The 19,777-nt window shown below is 37.4% G+C and overlaps 1 protein-coding gene across 1 annotated transcript in view; it reads right to left on the minus strand.

The window, feature by feature from the left end:
• Nucleotides 1-4,506: 4,506 nt before the first annotated feature.
• Nucleotides 4,507-19,777, minus strand: part of THBS2 (thrombospondin 2) — a 31,281-nt gene continuing 16,010 nt past the window's right edge. Inside the window, exons 13-21 of the mRNA XM_010075484.1 lie at nucleotides 17,165-17,272; nucleotides 15,221-15,380; nucleotides 13,652-13,770; nucleotides 12,765-12,999; nucleotides 9,613-9,840; nucleotides 8,879-9,150; nucleotides 7,858-7,955; nucleotides 5,420-5,559; nucleotides 4,507-4,727 (exon numbers count right to left, since the gene is read on the minus strand). Coding sequence (XP_010073786.1) covers nucleotides 4,720-4,727; nucleotides 5,420-5,559; nucleotides 7,858-7,955; nucleotides 8,879-9,150; nucleotides 9,613-9,840; nucleotides 12,765-12,999; nucleotides 13,652-13,770; nucleotides 15,221-15,380; nucleotides 17,165-17,272 — 1,368 coding nt within the window. The 3' untranslated portion in view covers nucleotides 4,507-4,719. The remainder of the gene's footprint in view (nucleotides 4,728-5,419; nucleotides 5,560-7,857; nucleotides 7,956-8,878; nucleotides 9,151-9,612; nucleotides 9,841-12,764; nucleotides 13,000-13,651; nucleotides 13,771-15,220; nucleotides 15,381-17,164; nucleotides 17,273-19,777) is intronic.

The following is a 19,777-nucleotide window of genomic DNA, read 5'->3' on the forward strand; positions in this document are numbered from 1 at the left end:
GTCAATTAAATTAAACAGTAACAGACCCAAAATTGGTAAAAGGAAATTTATGCTGTATGTTGTGTATGATCAACCACCAGAAATCTCAGGAGGTTGAGAAGTAGAATTAAAAACCCAAGATACTTATGTGAATAACAAGATGATTTGCAGTTGTATTAGTGCAAAACAAGCCATGCAAGCACAAAGGGAGAAACCACCCAACAACTGCCTGGGGCTAGGAATGATGTTTCCCTTCCAGGCATGCTAAACTATTATTTTTAACAGTAAAGATTTTACACCTTCCTCTGGTGCTTTTAGTACTGGCAGCTTTCAAGAAGCAGGATAATGGATTAGAAGGACCTTTGGTTTAATCAGTCCCAGGTTTCTTTTGCTCCAAAGTCTCCCTTCATGATCAACAAGGGTGGTCTTCTCCACATCGGGAACAAGACTGTGCAAAGTTATTACATAGTTATTTATTTCTTTAAATGGCTTTAGAGAGCAGATGTTCCCATGCAAGCATCAGAGCTCTTCCTCTATGGAGGTTTGCAGCACAAGCTGAACCCTGAACCTCATCCAGAAATCATCCAAGTTCATGGCAAAACTCCCACTGAGCTGACCAAGATGAGGATTTGGCCCACTGTCTGTTCAGCTTCTGCCCCCCTTGTGCAGCTAGCAAGGAGTCGACACAGATGTTCGCATTCATGGTAATATTTCGGCTGCCTGACGTGCAAAATCACATGTATCATCCGTGGGTGGATTTTTTTCCTTCTTTTCTGGAAGAAACCATGGTAAATCTGTTGCCCTTATAATGGACAAAGCCTTAAATGCTATGAGTTCAGCTTAACTTTCCAGAATTTAGAGGCTTATCTAAAGTTTATCTGAAAAAAACCCCATGTTTTAAAACTAGTCAAGAAGCCTCATCAGAACTTAATTTCAGGAGACTTTCACAATTTCAGTATTTCCTGGGGTTTTTTTGTCTGGCCCAGAAACACTAAGATACATAAAACTTATCAAAAGGGTTTTAAAGGGGAGGAAATTTATCATTGACTTCTAGGAGATGGGAGCCTGATTCTCAGGGAAATGAAAAAAATTCTGCCAGGTATCCCACTGGAGCCAGTGGCAGCATCAGCGGCTGCTCTACTCTGCTTTCCCTTGTGAGAAAAAGCAGCCTCTGCAGGGATAGGACTTCTTCTTCCATACCCATAGCTCTCTGGGAACAAGCAGTGCAGACGCTGCAAAATTTTTAAATATGTATTTATCCCAAAGTACCCAAATATTCCTGAATATTTTCAAAAGCCTGTAACTAACAACAATGGCCAGAGGATGTCACTACTTTATGTGAACCTGCTCATTCACAGAATAATATTTGCTTTTTTGGTTCTTCCTTCTCTGTTTTTCTCAGAGACTCTGTACTAGTACTGAAGTGCTGTTGTTATGGTTTTACATATTTCCAGTTGTTTTAGTTCCCTAGGTCGATGTTGCAGGGCTTTGCTTGGTTTCCATGAAGCGATTTATTTTTTATTTATTTTCCTTTGAATCATCACTAAGTGTTCATGCTCAAAACTCTCTTGCAGATCCATATCAGAGATTTAAACGGGACTTCTGAGAATGTAGGCAACAAGATCTCGATCACTCCATTACCTGAACAATGTCCATCATTGACATAATTGCAGCACAAACAGAAGAAAATCACCTGTCTCCAAGAGTGAACATTTGTACCGGTTTAAAGGACTCATCAAAAGATTGTGCTGAAGACTATCTGACTTTCTTGTGTAATGTTCCGAGTACTCGCACTGGAACCAAAAGCCAAGGAAAGAGAACAGCTGAGATATTTGTAAGGCCAAGAAAAGTGAATAATTTGTACACTTATAAGAGAATAGGACCCAAGTTCACACCTCAAAACTGGCATTTTGGCATGCTGGGCATTCTTCCATTTCCTAAATCAATTCAAATTTCTCTCCCTGGGAGCAGTTCATACTCACAGCAACGATCTCTCATGTTAAGAATTTTTTCTTCTATTTATGCCATTTGGTTAGTGATGATTCACTGGCTCCTGCAATTGTCCAACAGGAACACAATCCTCACTCACACCGACGAATCCCAAGGACTCTGATGGTACCCACAGCAGAAGCAGGATCATATATTTTTTCAAACACTTCGGCCAGGACACAATACAGAAAATGTGTACAAGTCCAGGAAGAAGAAAAAAAAAAAAAAAAAAAAGAGAAGCAGGACCTAAACTTCTCAGCTGCAATGCCATAAATAAGACTTGGGATAGTATGCTAGAAAAAGACTTCATGGATAACGATGTCTTGTCAGAGAGACTAGGAAACCTGCTGTTTACAACCTTAGAAGACAGGCGATGATTTGCTGGTTTGCTTGTAATGAACTGGTTTATTGGGAGGCAAGAGGCTTATTTAACTCAGGGCTTTGCAGAATGGAATATTCTTTAAAGAAACATTTTAACTATAAAAAAGGTAAAGAGAATTTTGTTTATAAAACCTTTTTACAGTTTATTTCCTATCATTAATTTCTTAGAAAAAAAAAATATATATAAAAAAATGAGGATCTGACTAAATGAATCAGGACGTTAAATGATAAAGTTCCGTCCATGTAAACAAATAAATAATTATTTACAATCTTTGGCAAAACGAAATTTCATTGATCTCTCTCTCTCACACACATACACTTGCAAGGAAAAAAAAAAAAGAAATTTCAAAACATCATAAATAATTTACATAGAATAGGGAAATTATGATACATTCCAAATATTAACATCTTCACCCCCACACTGATAACTCTCTCTGACAAAACAAAAAACCCTACGCAGCCATTACAATCATTACATTTAATGAAGTCACCCTCCCTTCTGCTTGGGATGTGGGGATACAATTTGAAACACCAAAAGTAAGAAAGTGAAACATTTAAAAACCTCATGAAGAGGATTTGGGAAAAAAACAAAACAAAACAAAAAAACAAACAAAAAAATCAGTAACAAAATAAAACTGAAACAAAAAGAAAAGATTATATGATAATATGAACATTATAGAATGTGCAATAAAGCCAGCAACTGTGGATTTCTTTCTAATGAATATAGCAACAACAACAACAATAAAATCTATTTAAAGGGAGAAAAAGTTGATTCAACATGTAGCTCACTGTGCCCTGTAAGAAGGCAGAGGTACTGGATTATTCCATTAGTAAACCCATCTATGAATAAAATCACACCAGCGTGTGTTCTGTTTGTGAACAAAGCTCATACAACTTAAACAAAAAAAAGAAAGCTAAACATGTTTATACTATTGTATATCTGAGTAACTGTTGTATCTGTTTAGAATAAACACTGGTATCCCTTCAGCATTATTTAAGAAGTTCTATATACAGCAGACATAGGTAACAATACAAAACATTAAAATTAGGGTAACTGGATATATATATATATATTAAGGTTCCATTTATAAATGCCTTATTATTATTCATTTAACTTTAAAGCATACATGAATATAACCCATGAAACTATACTTAAGTGTATACCATGCTTTGACAATATCTACATATCGTGATACGCTTTTAAAAATAGCTTTAAAATATCATTATTTTTAATGTATTACATGTATGACATGCTTTAAAATAAATTATCAGAGAAAGTAGCTCGGTGTGATAATCATAATAAATACTAACAAATTATTTATAAATGGAACCTTAAATTCATACATTACCAAATTAAGTAATAGTGGCGTTGCCAACTTTTCAAAAGCCCACATCAGGATTCAGGATGTCAAAGTGCTTTTTGCAGCAGAGGTGGGAAAGTGGTTCAGATTCATTTTGCTCCACACGGTCATGGTATATTCTTTATTGCAAGGGAAAGCAAAAATATGATGGAAATGGAACAAGTGGAATTAATTTTTTGAAAGTCAGACAATGGTGATAGCTGTGGATGTTTGAATGAATCACTCTTCCATTTCACATAGGAATTTTTACTTTAATTCCATTTGGCCTGACTTAAGCCTCTATTAGACAATGCTTTAGGTTGCAAATCTGACATTTCTGCCAACTGGAATTTTAATGGGTGTTATTAAGAGCATCCTCTTCAGCTAAATAAGATCTTTTTTTTGATCAAGAAATGTTCATAATTGACCTTTATTATCCAAAGGTATTTTCATTGTTACTATAGATCCTGCTGGTGTGGCCCTCCATTACTGTGCTAAATTAGACGTAGAGGCTTTGTGTTAACTGAAGTCCAGTCCTGATCAGAGCAAGGAAGTCCATACACCAACACCATACACCTAAGAAGTTATTCAAACACATTTCTCCTCACTTAAAGACAATGACTGATAACCATCACCCCCCTCTTTTTCTCCATATATATATATATAAATACATTAAGTAATTACATTTTTATATGTAAACGTCATTCCTTAAAAAAGACAATAAAGAAACAAACATGTTTTACTAAGTCTTCACTCTACAAAAGTGTTCCAATGTATCAATCTGCTTTTGCTTCAGTGGTGGGTTGGATGCTCACGTTTAGGTTTCGTTAGTCCTGGCTGTGAGAAGGCACTTGGGTGGAGGGATGGCTGAGGCACTCCTGGCAGCAGGAAAGTACCTGGTGAGTGGAGCACGAGGACAGAGGACAGGAGGTACACAAAAAGAGAAACTGGGAGTACCAGGATGTACTGAGGTGTCTAGGTTGCATAGCATTTACAGTACTTTGCTGGTAATGCAGCAACCAACCATTGCTCAAGCATCTGAAAGAAATGGGAAAAAAAAAATACATATATTAATTGTGTTGTTGCATTTGGTTAGGAGTCAGTCACGCAAGAACAGAACTCCATCATGACACAGTATAAGGATGCAGCACAATGCTTCCTCTTCTATATTTTGCTATAAACGTGAGAACATTTATATAAAAAAAAGGTACCTGCCTATATAGAGACACACGTAAGTGTATGTGCTCCTATGTATCTACACGTATATAAAAAACCGTATATAAGAAAACCTGAAAAAGTATTTTCTGTATTTCAAAACATTTTGGACAAAGCACCACAGACAGACATACTCATTAAAAATATCTGCTCTCTCCTTCATGCCTCTCAAAAAAGGGGTGATCCAGAAGTAGCTCTGTGCCCGCAGGACACACTGAAATAGTCTACAAAGGAAAGTGGATACACAGAGAGAATATTAAGCACATATCTTGCTCAGAGATTTCCATCTAATTTTTTCCAGGTGGGCAGTATTAAACATCTGGGTTTTGTTAGTCAAATTGAGACTACTATAGGGGCAAAGGGCGTTCATGGTATTTCAAATCAAGGTTTACTCCATGCTATGATATTACAGATTGCTGTCAGTAACTAGAGGATACTTTTCATTTCCATAGTTCATGCTTGCTCCACAGGTTATCAAAGGCTTCAGCATTTCCCAGCCATTTTCTGTAACTAACCTCTGCATTCATATTTGAGGTCAGAGAAATAGACCATCTCTTGAGAGAAGACAAAAAGACCTAGTCGTCCACCAGCAAAGGTTGTATCATAGATCGGTCCAGAGTCCACCATGACTTGTTTCCCTTCATACACTAAAACTCTGTAAAGAAGAACATAGTTTAAATTAGATTAGGAGGATCACTCAGTGTCCAGTGCTAAGGCCTGATAATAGTTCCAAGGAATTGAAAAAGAATTCATTTTAACACAGCACCAGACAACTCAACTTCATTGTAAGAGATGAGACGCAATCCTATCTCACGCCCACCTGGCTGGCTGCCATAACACATTAATCAGAAGCAGTGGAACTGTTCCATAAGTAATTTCATGCACACCATCTGCAAAAGATTTCCCAATTCTTTATTTAGAACAGTCATGTCTCCTGGAATGAACCATGTCATGGACTAGCATTCATTGATAAGCCCCTGTCCCTGTGAACTCAGAGGTTAGCACAAGACCTCACCACATCACTTAGCAAAGTTGTCTTTACAGATGTATGAATGGCTGATTTATGGATCTTACGTGCAAGGGTCAACATCAAAAATTGGAAGAACCATCCCTTTAGAGTCAAACAAAACATTAATTGGAGTTATACTGAATCTCAGTGTCAGACATTTTAAGAGCTTAATGAAAGCTGGAAGGATTTGGATACAAACAGCTAGACTAATAATAAATTGAGAAAGAAGGAGAACTTGTGGGTGTTTTTTTTTTTTTTGCTTTGGCGTTGGATTGTTTTTCTTTTTTTGGTAGTGTTTCAGGCATCCACCCGGGAGCCAAAAGACCTCTAAAGACATCTCTTCATTTTCCTTCTCTGTCAGACAGACTGCAGTTCCTTCAACTTGGATCCTCTGCTTCTCATGGGAGACCTTGAGATAGCCAAGGTTCTTAGGCTCTCAGACTCTTAAAATAGCCTTTGGGCCAAATGAGAAGTGACTCTATAGTTGGTTAATTAGAGCAGTCTCTGGAGGAAGGGATTTTGGTCCTGTTTCAATTGACAATACACTAGTTACACAAGGCAGGATGACTTCACATGAGGATGAACACACTTAAGCAACTTCCTATAACTCAGGGGTTAGGGACAGATTTCTGCTTGGGCAGAAAGGCACGTCCAGCACTTGCTCTACTTTGAGGTGTTTTGCTTTCTGAAAAATGCCCAAAGATAAGTATGAAACTGCTCCCTGAAAACAGAATTTAATGGATGGCAAAAAGAACGGCAAAAAGAACAGCAAAAAGAATGACAGGTTTTCATGTTCATGTAAACCTGTTTAAGGTAATTCTCAAAATTTCAAGTACCCAAAACACATAGGAAGAGTTTAATGAATTATTCATCTCACCAAAAAAAAAATTATGCAGCTCTAATCATGTTAATACTAAATTGCTATTTTTGTACAACTAAAGTGGTGTCATGGCTATATTAGTCAAATATTTTATTATATTTATTTTCCATAAAAAACACCCTAAAGAATTAAGGAATTTAATGTCCTGGACCACAGAATTTGTCATGCTAGAATACTCTAATACCAGTTGAAACATGCTTTGCCTGACACTAAGTAGATTCTGCAAAAAGAAGATACAGGTAAAAGCAACATGAATTAAAAACTTCAGTTTCCTTTTGACCTGTGTCAGTCAATGCTTTGATGTATAAAGAAACTATTCTCTTTCCAAGAATCAGATAATTTAGTCTATCCAAATTTTTCTACCCGTTGCCTTTCACAGCCAAATGAAACTCCCCTGCTCACAAGCACGAACAAGACATTAAGAGGTAAGGACAGACTGCCCCATGAAAAATGGCCTTTACAGTTACAGTAGTTAGTAGAAGATAAAATTGACATGGACAGCTAATGCTCATTATTTGCAACATCAGATAACCAGCTGGGCTCTAAGGAAAGTCATACACCATAGCTCCTTGTGTGTGTGTTACAGATGTGCTCACGGCTGCTTCTGCAGTATCTCGTATAAGCCACTATGGGAGACAGGATGCTGAAGGAGACAGGTCGTTGGCCTACTTCCCCGTGGCAATTCTGATGTTTCTAATTAATTTAATTCATTGAAATTCAGAGGCTGAGGAGGCACCTCATGTTCTCATTGTGCTTTGAGTTTTCATCAGGAATTTTTGGTCCCTTTACAGAAGAGCTATTGAGAAAGAATTTTTTTTTCCTTTAACTTAAGAATATTTAGCTGATGTAAATATTGAACCATCCAGACTAAATTAAATACATCTGAAAAGGAAAATAACTTATTCTAAAGATAAAAAAATGTCCCCAGAATATTGGAACAAACTTTCACACAAGTGTCATCATTATCAGAACTAACAAAGAAAGTTATAAAATAGCTCTTATACCAACAGAGAAAAGAAGTTTTTTCTACTAGAAAAATACAGAGGTACAGAAATATTTCTTACTTTATTAATCCTGTTTTAGGCCTATGAATCAAATGCCACCTGTAAGCAGTATAATCTTTCCAGCCAATGTTCTTGGGATCATGCCACAACGTACGCACCTACAGTAGGAATACAAATGCATTATTAGAAACAGACTGTGCTCCAGTAAGTGCACATGTGGCCAAAGCTTATTTGCTGCAGAGCATGAATCTGAAAATTGTGTTTAACATTTGATGGTATGATGAGCAGACCTCTTTTATCATCTGAGAGAAATGAAGATTCCTCTCTTAAATTATTGATCAGTTACTCATCCGGAGTCACCAGATATTACAGCATCAACGCTGACTCCCCTTCAGAAGTCCCACTCCTGTTTGCACGTACACGCCCATGCTGCCAGAGCTGATGCTACTTTTCCGTCTACATGAGTGGCTCCACCAAAGGAGAGAGGTTGCAGCTTGCACAGATGTCCCTGCCTATGGCCTGCTCCTTGAAATCTCTCACACTCAGTCAAGGTCTGGTTCCTGCAAGGAGCTCTGAAGTATGAGATTCCTACGCACGTGTGAAGCCCCACTAACTTCATTTCCAAAAGGCACAAGTTGCTTCCATAGCTAGGCCCTATTTGGAACAGCAGCCGTTTTTCCCCTCTTTGTTTTCATTTCTTTTCTCTTTGGCTGTCACTGGTTGCTGAACTCTAAACCACGTATAATTCAAACAAGCTGGAATGCTGAAGAAGCAAGTGCCAATACAGAGGTCACAAAGGATTTGTGGATAACTGGAGACCTCTCACTCCTTTTTCTTTGGACCACACCACATCCTCGGTTTTATACATGTAATTTTTTCCATTCATAATTTTTTATATGTGTAATGTTTTATTTGAAACACAAAGCAAATGTTATTATTGACACTAGTAATATGGGAACTGAAGAAAAGCTGATAAATGTCTGCAAAAATTGAGGTGTGAAAGGAAATTATTTTTGAGACAACTCCCTTCTTTTTAAAATACTAGTCATGCATCGTTGGCCTGAAGTTTTAAGTCTCTCACCTGTCCAGGTGTGTTTCCTGTGTGCCAGAGAGCATTTCTCAGGTGTTCGCCAGCCCCAGTTGTTGAATTCACTACTTTGAGCGACACACCAGAATAGCCGTAAGCCCTGGTGGGTTTGTCCTCCCAGTAGGTCTGAGTGACCTGCTTCCACATCAGAACATAAAACCGACTGCTGGATTGGTAGCCAAACACAAAGCCGGCATAGTCATCATCACGGTCTGTGTTAACATAGAACGTCCCACTGAAGTCAACGGAGCTGAACTCATCATAGCCTGGGAGAGGACAAAACAGACAAACCATCTACTTACAATGCTGGGTCTGGCCACCCACACCCAAGAGTCGCAGCTCTATCCTGAGTTCTGCCAGGAGTCAAACTATCATTTTCAGTTTCCCTACTTGCAGGAGAAGAGGTAACTACACTTGCCTACCTATCGCATGGAGGCTTCTGGAGAGAAGTTGTTCACAAGGGGTGTTGAAGACAGCAGGCACTACACTCACATAAATTTCTTCAACTGCACATTTTACGTGTGTTACAGTCAGTGATGAGATGAATGGTCGACAAGGGCAAACAGCATTGAGCGGTTTTTAATTTGGGCATATAAGCTGTCCCTGTGTGTTGGTCCAAAGCCTGCAGCACTAAAAAGGTGCATGTATCTACTTTTTTTCCTTCCCTTTCCTTATCACCAGCTCACTGGTTATTTTTCCAGATATGATGGCTGACATCTGATACTCACCTACAGCTATTCCAGGGTCAGAGTTGGCAGTCTGCACCAGTTCCTTGCCTTGGTGGCGAATAACCCAGTTGGGATCAATCTGAGCTGTTCCCTTAGGGTCCAGGGGGACCATCTGGAACTTTCTGAAATCAGTTTCACTGATGGCATTGTTTTCAGGGCATACATCATAAATATCCGGGACATTATCATTGTCAAAGTCATCTTTGCAAATATCACCTCTGCCATCACCTATAAACAATGTGAATAAGCAAATACAATTGTTAGTAATTTATCCAGCCTTCCTAACAGCTGAAGAAAAATGCTCCAAATTACTCCAAAGAAAGCCTCATTCTCTGAAAGTCTATTTGAAATGTTTCTGGTAATGACTGGAAGAAGTCATCAACGTAGATCAGGGACAAAACTATTGTTAATAAAACTGTCCACTCAGTGGTTTATGACAGTGATCAATTTGGCCCCAGTCTATATGCTGCTTTAGAATCAGGGTGGGAAAAGCTGGAAGTTTGCTATGTCGATGTCATTCACTAATGCTTGTGTTACATTTTCAGTTTGATTTGTCCCAGATGTGGACGCAGTGCCACATTTTTAATATGTGCAGTGTAAAAGAATTCAAACAATAGCACTAAAATCTTAATCTTCCTGCACATTACTAAATCCTAGTATACTACTGACATTATTAATTTTTTTTCCAGATTCTTCTCTCTATCTCAAGATTCCTTCAGCAACAATCCATCTAAGGTGCTTCAGATTGCACAGGTGTCACCACTATGTCAAAAGAGAGTATTGCAGTAGAATATGCACACATGCTTAGCCACTCTTTCACTTGTGGGTAGGACAATTTATCTTATAAAACAAAATGTAGCGCTTCAGAAAAGTGTAAGAAAAAAGAAAGAAGCACTGTATCAAACAGTACTAGCCTCACAAGAATGGAAATATTAAGTTTTGTTATACGAATTGCAAGACATATTTTAGAGAAGCTAAAGCTACAGTTGTGCGTCTGCTCAACACTTTTACTATGCTCAATATCCTTTAAAAAATAAAAAAAAAATCCTTTAATTTAGCTACAACATTGGTGGAAACTAGGAGATGTTACATGTCTTGAATAGCAGGGCATGAAAGGAGGCATCTAAAAACAAAATCTCATTGCCAGTGCCACTGTTATTCAGTAGCATACAATAGTACAAACACTGAAAATAAAGTAGAAAAACTTGGCTAGACAAGTACAGAAACAAATTTGCAAATGGCTCTGACTTTTACAACAGAAACCCCTGGATACTACACTGGGTACAAATGTAAAACCAGAACTGGCAGCTAATTTGTTTCTATCCTCATGTAGCTGAACATCTTCTATTTTTAAAAAAACATGGGAATTAACACAATGGGATGAATGAATTGAGCCATGATCCAGCTCATTCAACATTGACCTACTACTAGATGCTTCAAAAAAAAAAAAAAATAGAAAGCTACATTACTATGCCTTGCCAGCACAGCATTATCCAAGTATGAAACTTTCAGAGAGAAAGCAGAATGAGTTTTAGGCAACAGTCAAAAAAAAAAAAAAAAAGAAGAGAAAGCTGAAGTATCTGATATCTCAAAAACTTTCTGCAGTTCAGATACATGGCAAAATGGTCCCATTTTCCAACCTGGCAATCAGCCATGAAGAACTCCAAACCTGACCAGCTGTGTCCTGCACCTGTTTGTCTTAGTACTTATTGGAGAAAAGAGAACGAATTTCCAATTTTACTCCCTTTGCCGATATCAAAGAAGTAATTTTTGAGTCACAGGAGAATCTAATTACTCACTGGAAGCCCTGCTGATGTTCATTTGGTACTGAGCTGCTGCTGACAACATTGATTCCCTGTCAAGAAAAGTTAGAAAGCATTTGTTTACCCTGTCACGTCCCACAGCTCTCTCCAGGGCCTCATATTATATGCTATAGCTCACAGCTTCAAGAGTTTGGGAACATCTTTTGGCTTTATCACTTTTCTAGGATTTCTGTTGGACCTTCTGCTAATGACAGTGATGAGCTGGCTAAACTAAATTTACACTTTTTGTGAATCCTTACTCAATGGATAAATGTAGTCTCCCTTGCGAGATCCAGGTGACAGATGACTATAACGTACTACCTCACTTTGGAGGCACCCTTATTCTGGAATATTTCTGAAATTAAGGGGCTATTCCAGAGACTGGCAAATACAAAGATATTCTGAATATATCACTGGACTGAAGGATTACGTAATTTAAGAACTACTACTGACTACCAACCAGAAACTTCCTACTGCCAGCAGCTGTCTTACCAGGAAATCAGTCAGACCTCAGGACTTTACTTTTCTAAATATATGTAAAACCTTATTTTGTAGGTACTAAATTCTGCTTTCAATTTCACCAGTGTAACCATGGAATGACTTCAGCATGCTGTATAACTCAGAAATTGCTCACCTGTACTTATTACATAGGCAATTACTTGTAGACATATTATGGTGGCTAAGGATCACAAATGTTTTCTAAATTACATTTATGATAGTTAAACAATCACTATTTCATTATTGAAATACTGCTAAGCATAGAGAAGGACTGTTCGAGAGTGATCAGCAACATTTTACCACAGAACTGGAGAAAAGAACAATTATGTATCCATTTTTTAAACTGTGACGTACATCAGGACATATTTAAAGCTACCTACAAAGTAAATTTGAGAACAGTTGCTCAGAAATCTTTTTTACAAAAAGATTTAAAAATTAACAAGAGTTTTAGACTTAAAACACCTGGACAAATAGTCTGTTTCTCAAAATAAAACACTGCAGTAAACCATATTTTTTCCATTTTAATTTTCAGAAGATAACTTGTTTCGAAAGCAAAGCAGCTCACTTTTCACGACATCTGAAATCCATGCTATTTGAAATATTTCCCAGATTTTTTTAATATTTCAATTCAAAGTGCAAATCAGAAGTATAAAAAAAATTAAGCATGTGTGTTTGAGCCCCTATCAAAGAGGCTTCTTAATGCTCTAACCCTGGACCAAACTGGCCATGGGGTCTCAAAAGTCAAAAGCAGCTCAGTTTGATCTGAAGTCCTTCTCTTCATTAAATATCAATACTTCAAGATCAGAATTGGATACTAAGAACTAAACGAAATTCATATAACATTGCTCTCACCGTCAGAGTCCTCCTGCTCAGGGTTGTATCTGAGACGACAATTGTCCCTATCATCTGGGACACCATCATTGTCATCATCAGGATCACATGCATCTCCTTTCCCATCTTTATCATGGTCAGCCTGGTTAGCATTGGGGATGTAAGGGCAGTTATCTTGGTTGTTCTGGTGGCCATCTTCATCTATGTCCTCATTGTTGTCACACTGGTCACCAACAAGGTCATTATCTGCATCAGTCTACCCAAAAAAAAAAAAAATTTGAAGAGTAAATTCATTATTGTTACTAAAACACAAAAGTACGGGTAGCCTGGTACTTAACTCCTCAGCACTTGTCTTCAAGGACTTGGATGGGGCCCTGGGCAGGCTGCTCTAGTGATGGGCAACCCTGCTCACAGCAGTGGGGGTTGCAACTAGATGGTCTTTAAGGTCCTTCTCAACCCAGGCCCTTCTATGATTCTATGACTTCTTTGTAGATAAGCAATACCATGATGACAACCATGCTTAAAGCAGAAACATAACTTCAAACTAGCATGGGTCCTTAATTCTGCTATCAGTGCACATGCTCTGGTCCCCAAGATATCTCCAGGGCAGGTAATTGGCCACAATTTTCGTTGCTCTCATTCTAGAGATCCAAATGCAGCCCTGAGGCTGTACTCCTTTGCCATGGGGGAAGGAAAAAGTTCAAAGGCTTGAAGATGGATTAAAGGCATCATCACTCTGCTTCCCTTTCATCTGATACAAAGAGATCTGACAAGCTGGGGTGTGACAATGAGCAATACAGATCCACCTCTTCAGCTCTACGGTAAACAGGGACCAACAGCAATTCCTGTGTTCTTTTCTCTGCCCTTGTTCTGATGTTACCATTAATGAAACTATACCAAACATTTACCTGGTCTGGATTATGCATCAATGGACAGTTATCACACTGATCACCAACTCCATCACCATCTGTATCACTCTGGTCTGTGTTATAGACGTAAGGACAATTATCTCGTTCATTAAAAATGTCTGCGAGGAAAAAACCAAAACAACAAAAGATTGAAGTCAGAAGGATATAGCATCCAGCATAGACAGCCATAGACTTTAGGTGCCACCAGTAAAGAAGCAAGGTTTTTAAGGGGTTCATAGGCTTTCTGATCACTACAGCACTATTGCTTCCACATGAAATAGCCAAAAGACTAATATTAGAAAAAAAAATACGGTATTGATTCCACTTTTCTTGCTGTGATAAAGTCTTCTATAGGTATTTTCCTAAATAATTTTGCTAGAGCAAGGGCTGATTATGTCTTAAGAATTAATCTGTTATTCTATGAAAAAGGGCTAAAGGGGTGGGGTATTTTTAAACCATTTGATTTGGATTTTCTTCCCCTAGTCTAAGAAATGGCACACAACACACAGCTATATCATGGTGGAATGTCTGAAGAGTTTTGCATAGGAACAACTGCATTAATGTTCAGTTGCCTCAGGACTAAATAATTTAATTTTACCAGAACATGAGCATCATTTATTGGATAGTGTGCCAAACCTTCAAAAGAAACTGTTATTCCTCAGGAAAATTACACAACCAACAATCTCCTTCAAAATTATAAGAGATTGAAAAGAAACAAGAAAAAAAATGTTGTCATATCTGTCTGGAAAGGATACAAAGACCCTTTCCTACATTTGATAGCCCCTGGATATTTGCATAATCTTTCTGCCAATAACATACAATTACATTTTTTTCAAATGCAGAACTACCATGAGTACTGCTAAGAACCTGATGATCAAAAGGATGAGAGGACTTCAAAATGCTCAGAAGTTCAAGTCAGATAAGCATCTAAACGTTTAAAATGCTCCTGAAGGAAATCCAAAACTAGATTTCTTCAACTTCTAGATTCTCATAAATTTGAAATGCTGCAGGGATGTGATTTTTGAGAGACATTTAAGTGCTTTTCCCCACTCCTCAATTCTGATCAAGTCTGGGTCATATAGGCATGTGCTGGTAGATGAAATAAACACCTTTAACAATATTTTAAGACACACCAAAAAACGTGTACTTGGATTACTCTGGGCTTTGCATTACATTCACAGAAAAGCAGATTAATTTCCTACAGATATTGTCTTAACCGCATGGATGTTCAAATGTTCTTTTTCCTCCCTTAAAAAGGAAAAAAAAAAGTCAACAGAAGTGTTATATTATACCCTGATTACTTTGGAACACAGATGAAGGAAATAATTTTTAAGATTACACTGACTTGCTGTGATTTATTCTTCAATAATATCCATTGCAGTCATTTAGGGATTTTATGGACAACTACACTACACAGGACAGATGAACCTCAGACTTCTCTTTCTTCTGCATTTTTGAGCTGCTAAACCCAATTTCATTCAATGTAGAAAAGCAGGCAGCCCATTTTACTGGACATAAATCAAAGTGCACTTGTGGAACAGTTCTTAGTTCCCCAAACTGAAAGCATACCATCTCCATCAATATCCACAGCACATGAGTCACCCTCCCCATTATTATCTGTGTCAATCTGAGCAGGGTTGTGCACATAGGGGCAATTATCACAGCGGTCACCAACTTCATCCTTGTCATAATCAAACTGACGGGGGTTGAACAGAAGAGGGCAATTGTCCTAGTAAAAAGAAATAAAAGATTTCAGAATATAAATCATAACTCATGAGAGCATACTGTGAAATGGTAACTCTTCCTGTCCATCTTGGACAGAGGCCAAAAAAAAAAAAACTTTTTTTTTTTTAATGGATAAGATGTACCTACACTGAAGATCTTGATGGGAATGGAATGGCATCTGAACAGCCTGGGTCGCTGTCTGTATTTTTGTACAAGGTATGCAAAATACGTTCCGTATCTCAGTAGGAGAGCAACAGGAATTTTAAATTGGATCTGTACTCATATTTCAACAGAAATGTATCACTGGTACTTTTTTTTAAAAAAAAAAAAAAAACACATTGCAAAATCAGGGCAAGTTCAGCTGCATATTATATTTTTTGGAAAAAACTACAATTGTTACTCTGACTTTTGTGGAACAAACTAGTATCAATATTCTCACTTTTAAACACATATTTTGATTTTTCAATTTAAACAAGGATTGACATTTTGTGGGTTGTGTTATATTGCATATAATAATAAAATGTAAACAATTTCAAAAACCAAAGTTAAACTGAAATACTCTCATTGACCCAAAATATTCTTTTTCCTCTGAGACCACTCCTTATAGTGTAATTTTGAATATTTCATTTCAGTTTAGTCCCTAAATTGAAAATCTGCCAGAACAAGAATTCTCATGTCTCACACAGCCCCAGATTACACATGGACTTTTGCACAGGCACAAGGAAGTACTCAGTGTGGAAAGCAAGGAAGAACAAAACCAAACCAAAGTAGAGGGAGTGAGGGCTACATCAGCATCATGGAATCTGAAGGGAGGTCATATGGAAAAAATCTTTAAACTATTTTTCCTCTGCTAAAGCAAAAATTGTCTACTAGGAAATAAGCTTCTAGCACAACATTTTAAATTCCTCAGAAATACATTTTACATACTCAAGTACAAGATACAGAGACAACTCCAAATTTTATGTTGCTCATAAAACAACTTATTGGCTACAGTTTTTCAAGTATGCATACTAAATCATTATTTTATCAAATTATTCTTTGTTTTTTTTGAAATATTCCAAATTCTCCATAAACATAGTTCTAACCCAGCCTTAACCATCTGAAGCTCTAGAGCATCTAGACTCCCTCTGAAGGGAACAAAGAGGAACAGTAAATTCCTAAAACCCATTCACTCATGCTAAACATGTTCAGAAAAGGCAGAGTGAAGCCCACTCTGGAGGTGCCTCTGTCCTTTTCCTGAATGTACAGGGGGAAGAGATTTAGACTAACTGCCTATCTTCTAGGCTTTGCAGGTTAATGAATTCCAGTCTGGGGGAGTAGATCTAAAGACAGAAAGTATGAACCAGGCTAGGCACTTTTCTCCTGTCACTTCCCCTTGATGCTGGCTGTGTTTCTAGTTAGTATTATTCATCATAACTTGTTTCCAACATACCTCTGATATAATGTCGTTCAGCTTTTCAAACACAATGGACCTATCTATCTCCCATTGCAAAATAAAAAAAGTCCAATGCTATTTTCCATTAAACTGTTTTCATGCACACAGCTGAACCCAGAAGTGACATGGAGAACATAATTTAGCCCCAGGTTCCCCAGGCTGCTTTGCTCTGCACAGTGCTGCTCTCCTTTGACCCAACACAGCTTTGCTCTGCACCAGATATCACCCAGGGAAGGCAGTGCAGAATAACTCAGCTGAAGATCTGAACAATAAAGCTCTTGTCTATTGTAATGTTTTTCCTTAAAACCAGATGTTTAGGTCAAATGTACTGAAGATACAGAAATGCATCTTACTTTATCATCTTCAACACCGTCATTGTCATCATCCTCATCACAGGCATCTCCTTTGCCATCTTTATCAAAGTCTTCTTGGCCAGAATTAGGCAGAAGGGGGCAGTTATCCTGGCCAAAAGAAATAATCAATACATTATGTTTAAATTATGTCAGAATTACTTGCCTGGACAGAAGAGTAGATATGATAAACCAGAAGCTATAAAACAAGAACAATCATCACAAATAGGTTTTTAAATGCCTGTTTGTTTGTTGCCAAAGATAGTACTTCATTTGCTGCTTTCATATTGTAAAGTCAGTGAAATGCATCTGCAAATCATTCCATTTCCCAGCTCTTCTTCTGCTAAAGGGATGTTTCCAGTAAATTTTAGATGAAACCATCTAGCAGAGAACATACACACCGCACGCACACACATGCACTCTTACATCAACTTTTTATAGACAACTCACAAAGGATGTTTGAAGATTACATATAAAATAACCCAGTTTGGTTGCCAGAAAAAAAAAAAAAAAAAAAAAAGATACAAGCCAGGAGATGATCCTCAGGAATAGCTGATCATGTGAAAAGTTACAGGAATGAAGGGGAACACAGGAATGAAGGGGAATACTGTAAGAAAGGGTTTTGAAAAATGTGCCTTTATACTGTCCTGCAAAACAGTACTTTTGCACTTGCATGCTCCCATGGCTTTGAAAATAAAAGGCAAATTTATCTCTTTATTTTGTATCACAGCTTTGTAAAGAATCATTGTTTTAAACGAGCAAGTCTTAGGTTACACTGAAAAAATAAGAAATGAAATAGTTTGCCAAACTTTTAACATGTATTCCTTTTAAAAATACTGAAATCAGCTAAAGCTTATTTCAATTCTAGCATTGGCTAAGAATAAATAAATCTATAAAAACCTACTCTGTTATTCTCACTTTTTCCTCACATTCCATATCTACATCACACCAAAACAGAATCTGCAAATAGAGTGTGGAAAAATCTTTTTTGTAACACATACCCTGAGAAAATGAATATTATAGTAAGATTCCAAGTCCTGTTTGTTTTCAATCTCAGTGGTTATACCAGTATAGATAATTTAAGAGAACTGGAAAATTTGCAATAAATATCAAAAGCCCCAATGCAAACATTTTATGCAACCCCAATCCAAATATTTATAGCACTTTTTTACCAAATACCTGTGAACAGCCTTGACTGCCCAATTCAATATCGGTTAGCAGTGATACAAAAAAATTTTTTTGAAACCGTGAAAGAAATTAGCCAAAGCTTGCTCTATCACTTTATACGTTTGTATCTCTTTTTTTCCTGTCTGTCTACAGATTTGAGTCCAGTTTCATACAAATCAAGTAGTTGGAGACTTCATGGGTAGCAAGTTCCTATAAACTCTGCAAAAACAGGTTATGGGGTAGAGGAGAGAGATCCTACCAGTGCACACTAAATGTCCCTTATTAGACATTAGAAAGAAGACTTAGACATCGCACCTTCCACTTGGGAACTCAACCTTGAGGCACAAACCTACTGGAAACCAGCCTTCTTTGGTCTATCTGGTGACAAAGTTGTGTGTTGGTATGATAATTCTTACAGAAAAAAAAAATACTACTTTCAAGTGAATGAAAAAGAAATTTACATTAAAAGATATTGCTAATATTTTGCTATTATTTACAACTACTTTCTTTATTCAAATTGTTGTTTGTAGACAGTAAGTTAACTTTCAACTATTATCAGCTCAAGGAAAACAGCTTTCATTCAATTTTTTTTAAATCAAATTACTCAACTAGGATATTTCATAATGAATATAAGGACCTGAAAATACCCAGTATTTTTAAGGGTTTTTTTTTTTTTGTTGAAAGGTGGGTGGTCCCCTTAAATGAAGTATTTGTGTCTATTAGACCAACACATGTATTATAGAAACCATGAATCAATCTTTGGAAACAGTTTTTTTTCTGTATGGGTTCAGCATGTTGGGTTTTTAATGAAAACTGATGATTTGAGTTACATCTTGAAGAACCAAAAAAGAATATATGAACTGCAATCACTGAATTGGCTGGATCCACAACAAAGAGATGTCAGCTATGGCAAGGAAGATCAATATTTGAAGCTCAAATTTCCACCAGTGTCTGAAACTCTTCTGCTGATAAAACCCAGATTCACAGCTCTGAGTGGATTACACCTGGGTGACATCTGATTCTCTTAAACAGCCTTATTTCAAACATTCCTAGTTTCTTGATCCATATTTGGGTTTTTTTAAACCACTGTAGGGGTCTTGAACTCAGACATTTTTGCATTTTTTTCCTCATTTTTTAAGTGGAAGTTATTGGGCTAGAACTTTGAGTTTAGAGGCAGATCCCTTTAAAATGGAGAAGGAGAAACCAACATGTTTCCGGTCTGGGGAAAAAAATATAAATCTAAAAATCCTCAAGAGAGAAAGCATTGTCCTTGTAGCCACAACTGATTCAACAAAATATGTGAGCACCTGCCCTAGTGAAAGCACACAGGTAACCCAGTGGTCCCATGGGTAGGTGTTTAAAACTGAGCGCTTGCTTATGCCTTCTGCTCAGGTAAAGCTCACTTCATCCCCGTTGCTTGATTTACTGCTGCAAACAGCATATGCCCCT

This window comes from Pterocles gutturalis, unplaced genomic scaffold (assembly GCF_000699245.1).
Source record: "Pterocles gutturalis isolate BGI_N339 unplaced genomic scaffold, ASM69924v1 scaffold27977, whole genome shotgun sequence".
NCBI classification, from domain to species: domain Eukaryota; kingdom Metazoa; phylum Chordata; class Aves; order Pterocliformes; family Pteroclidae; genus Pterocles; species Pterocles gutturalis.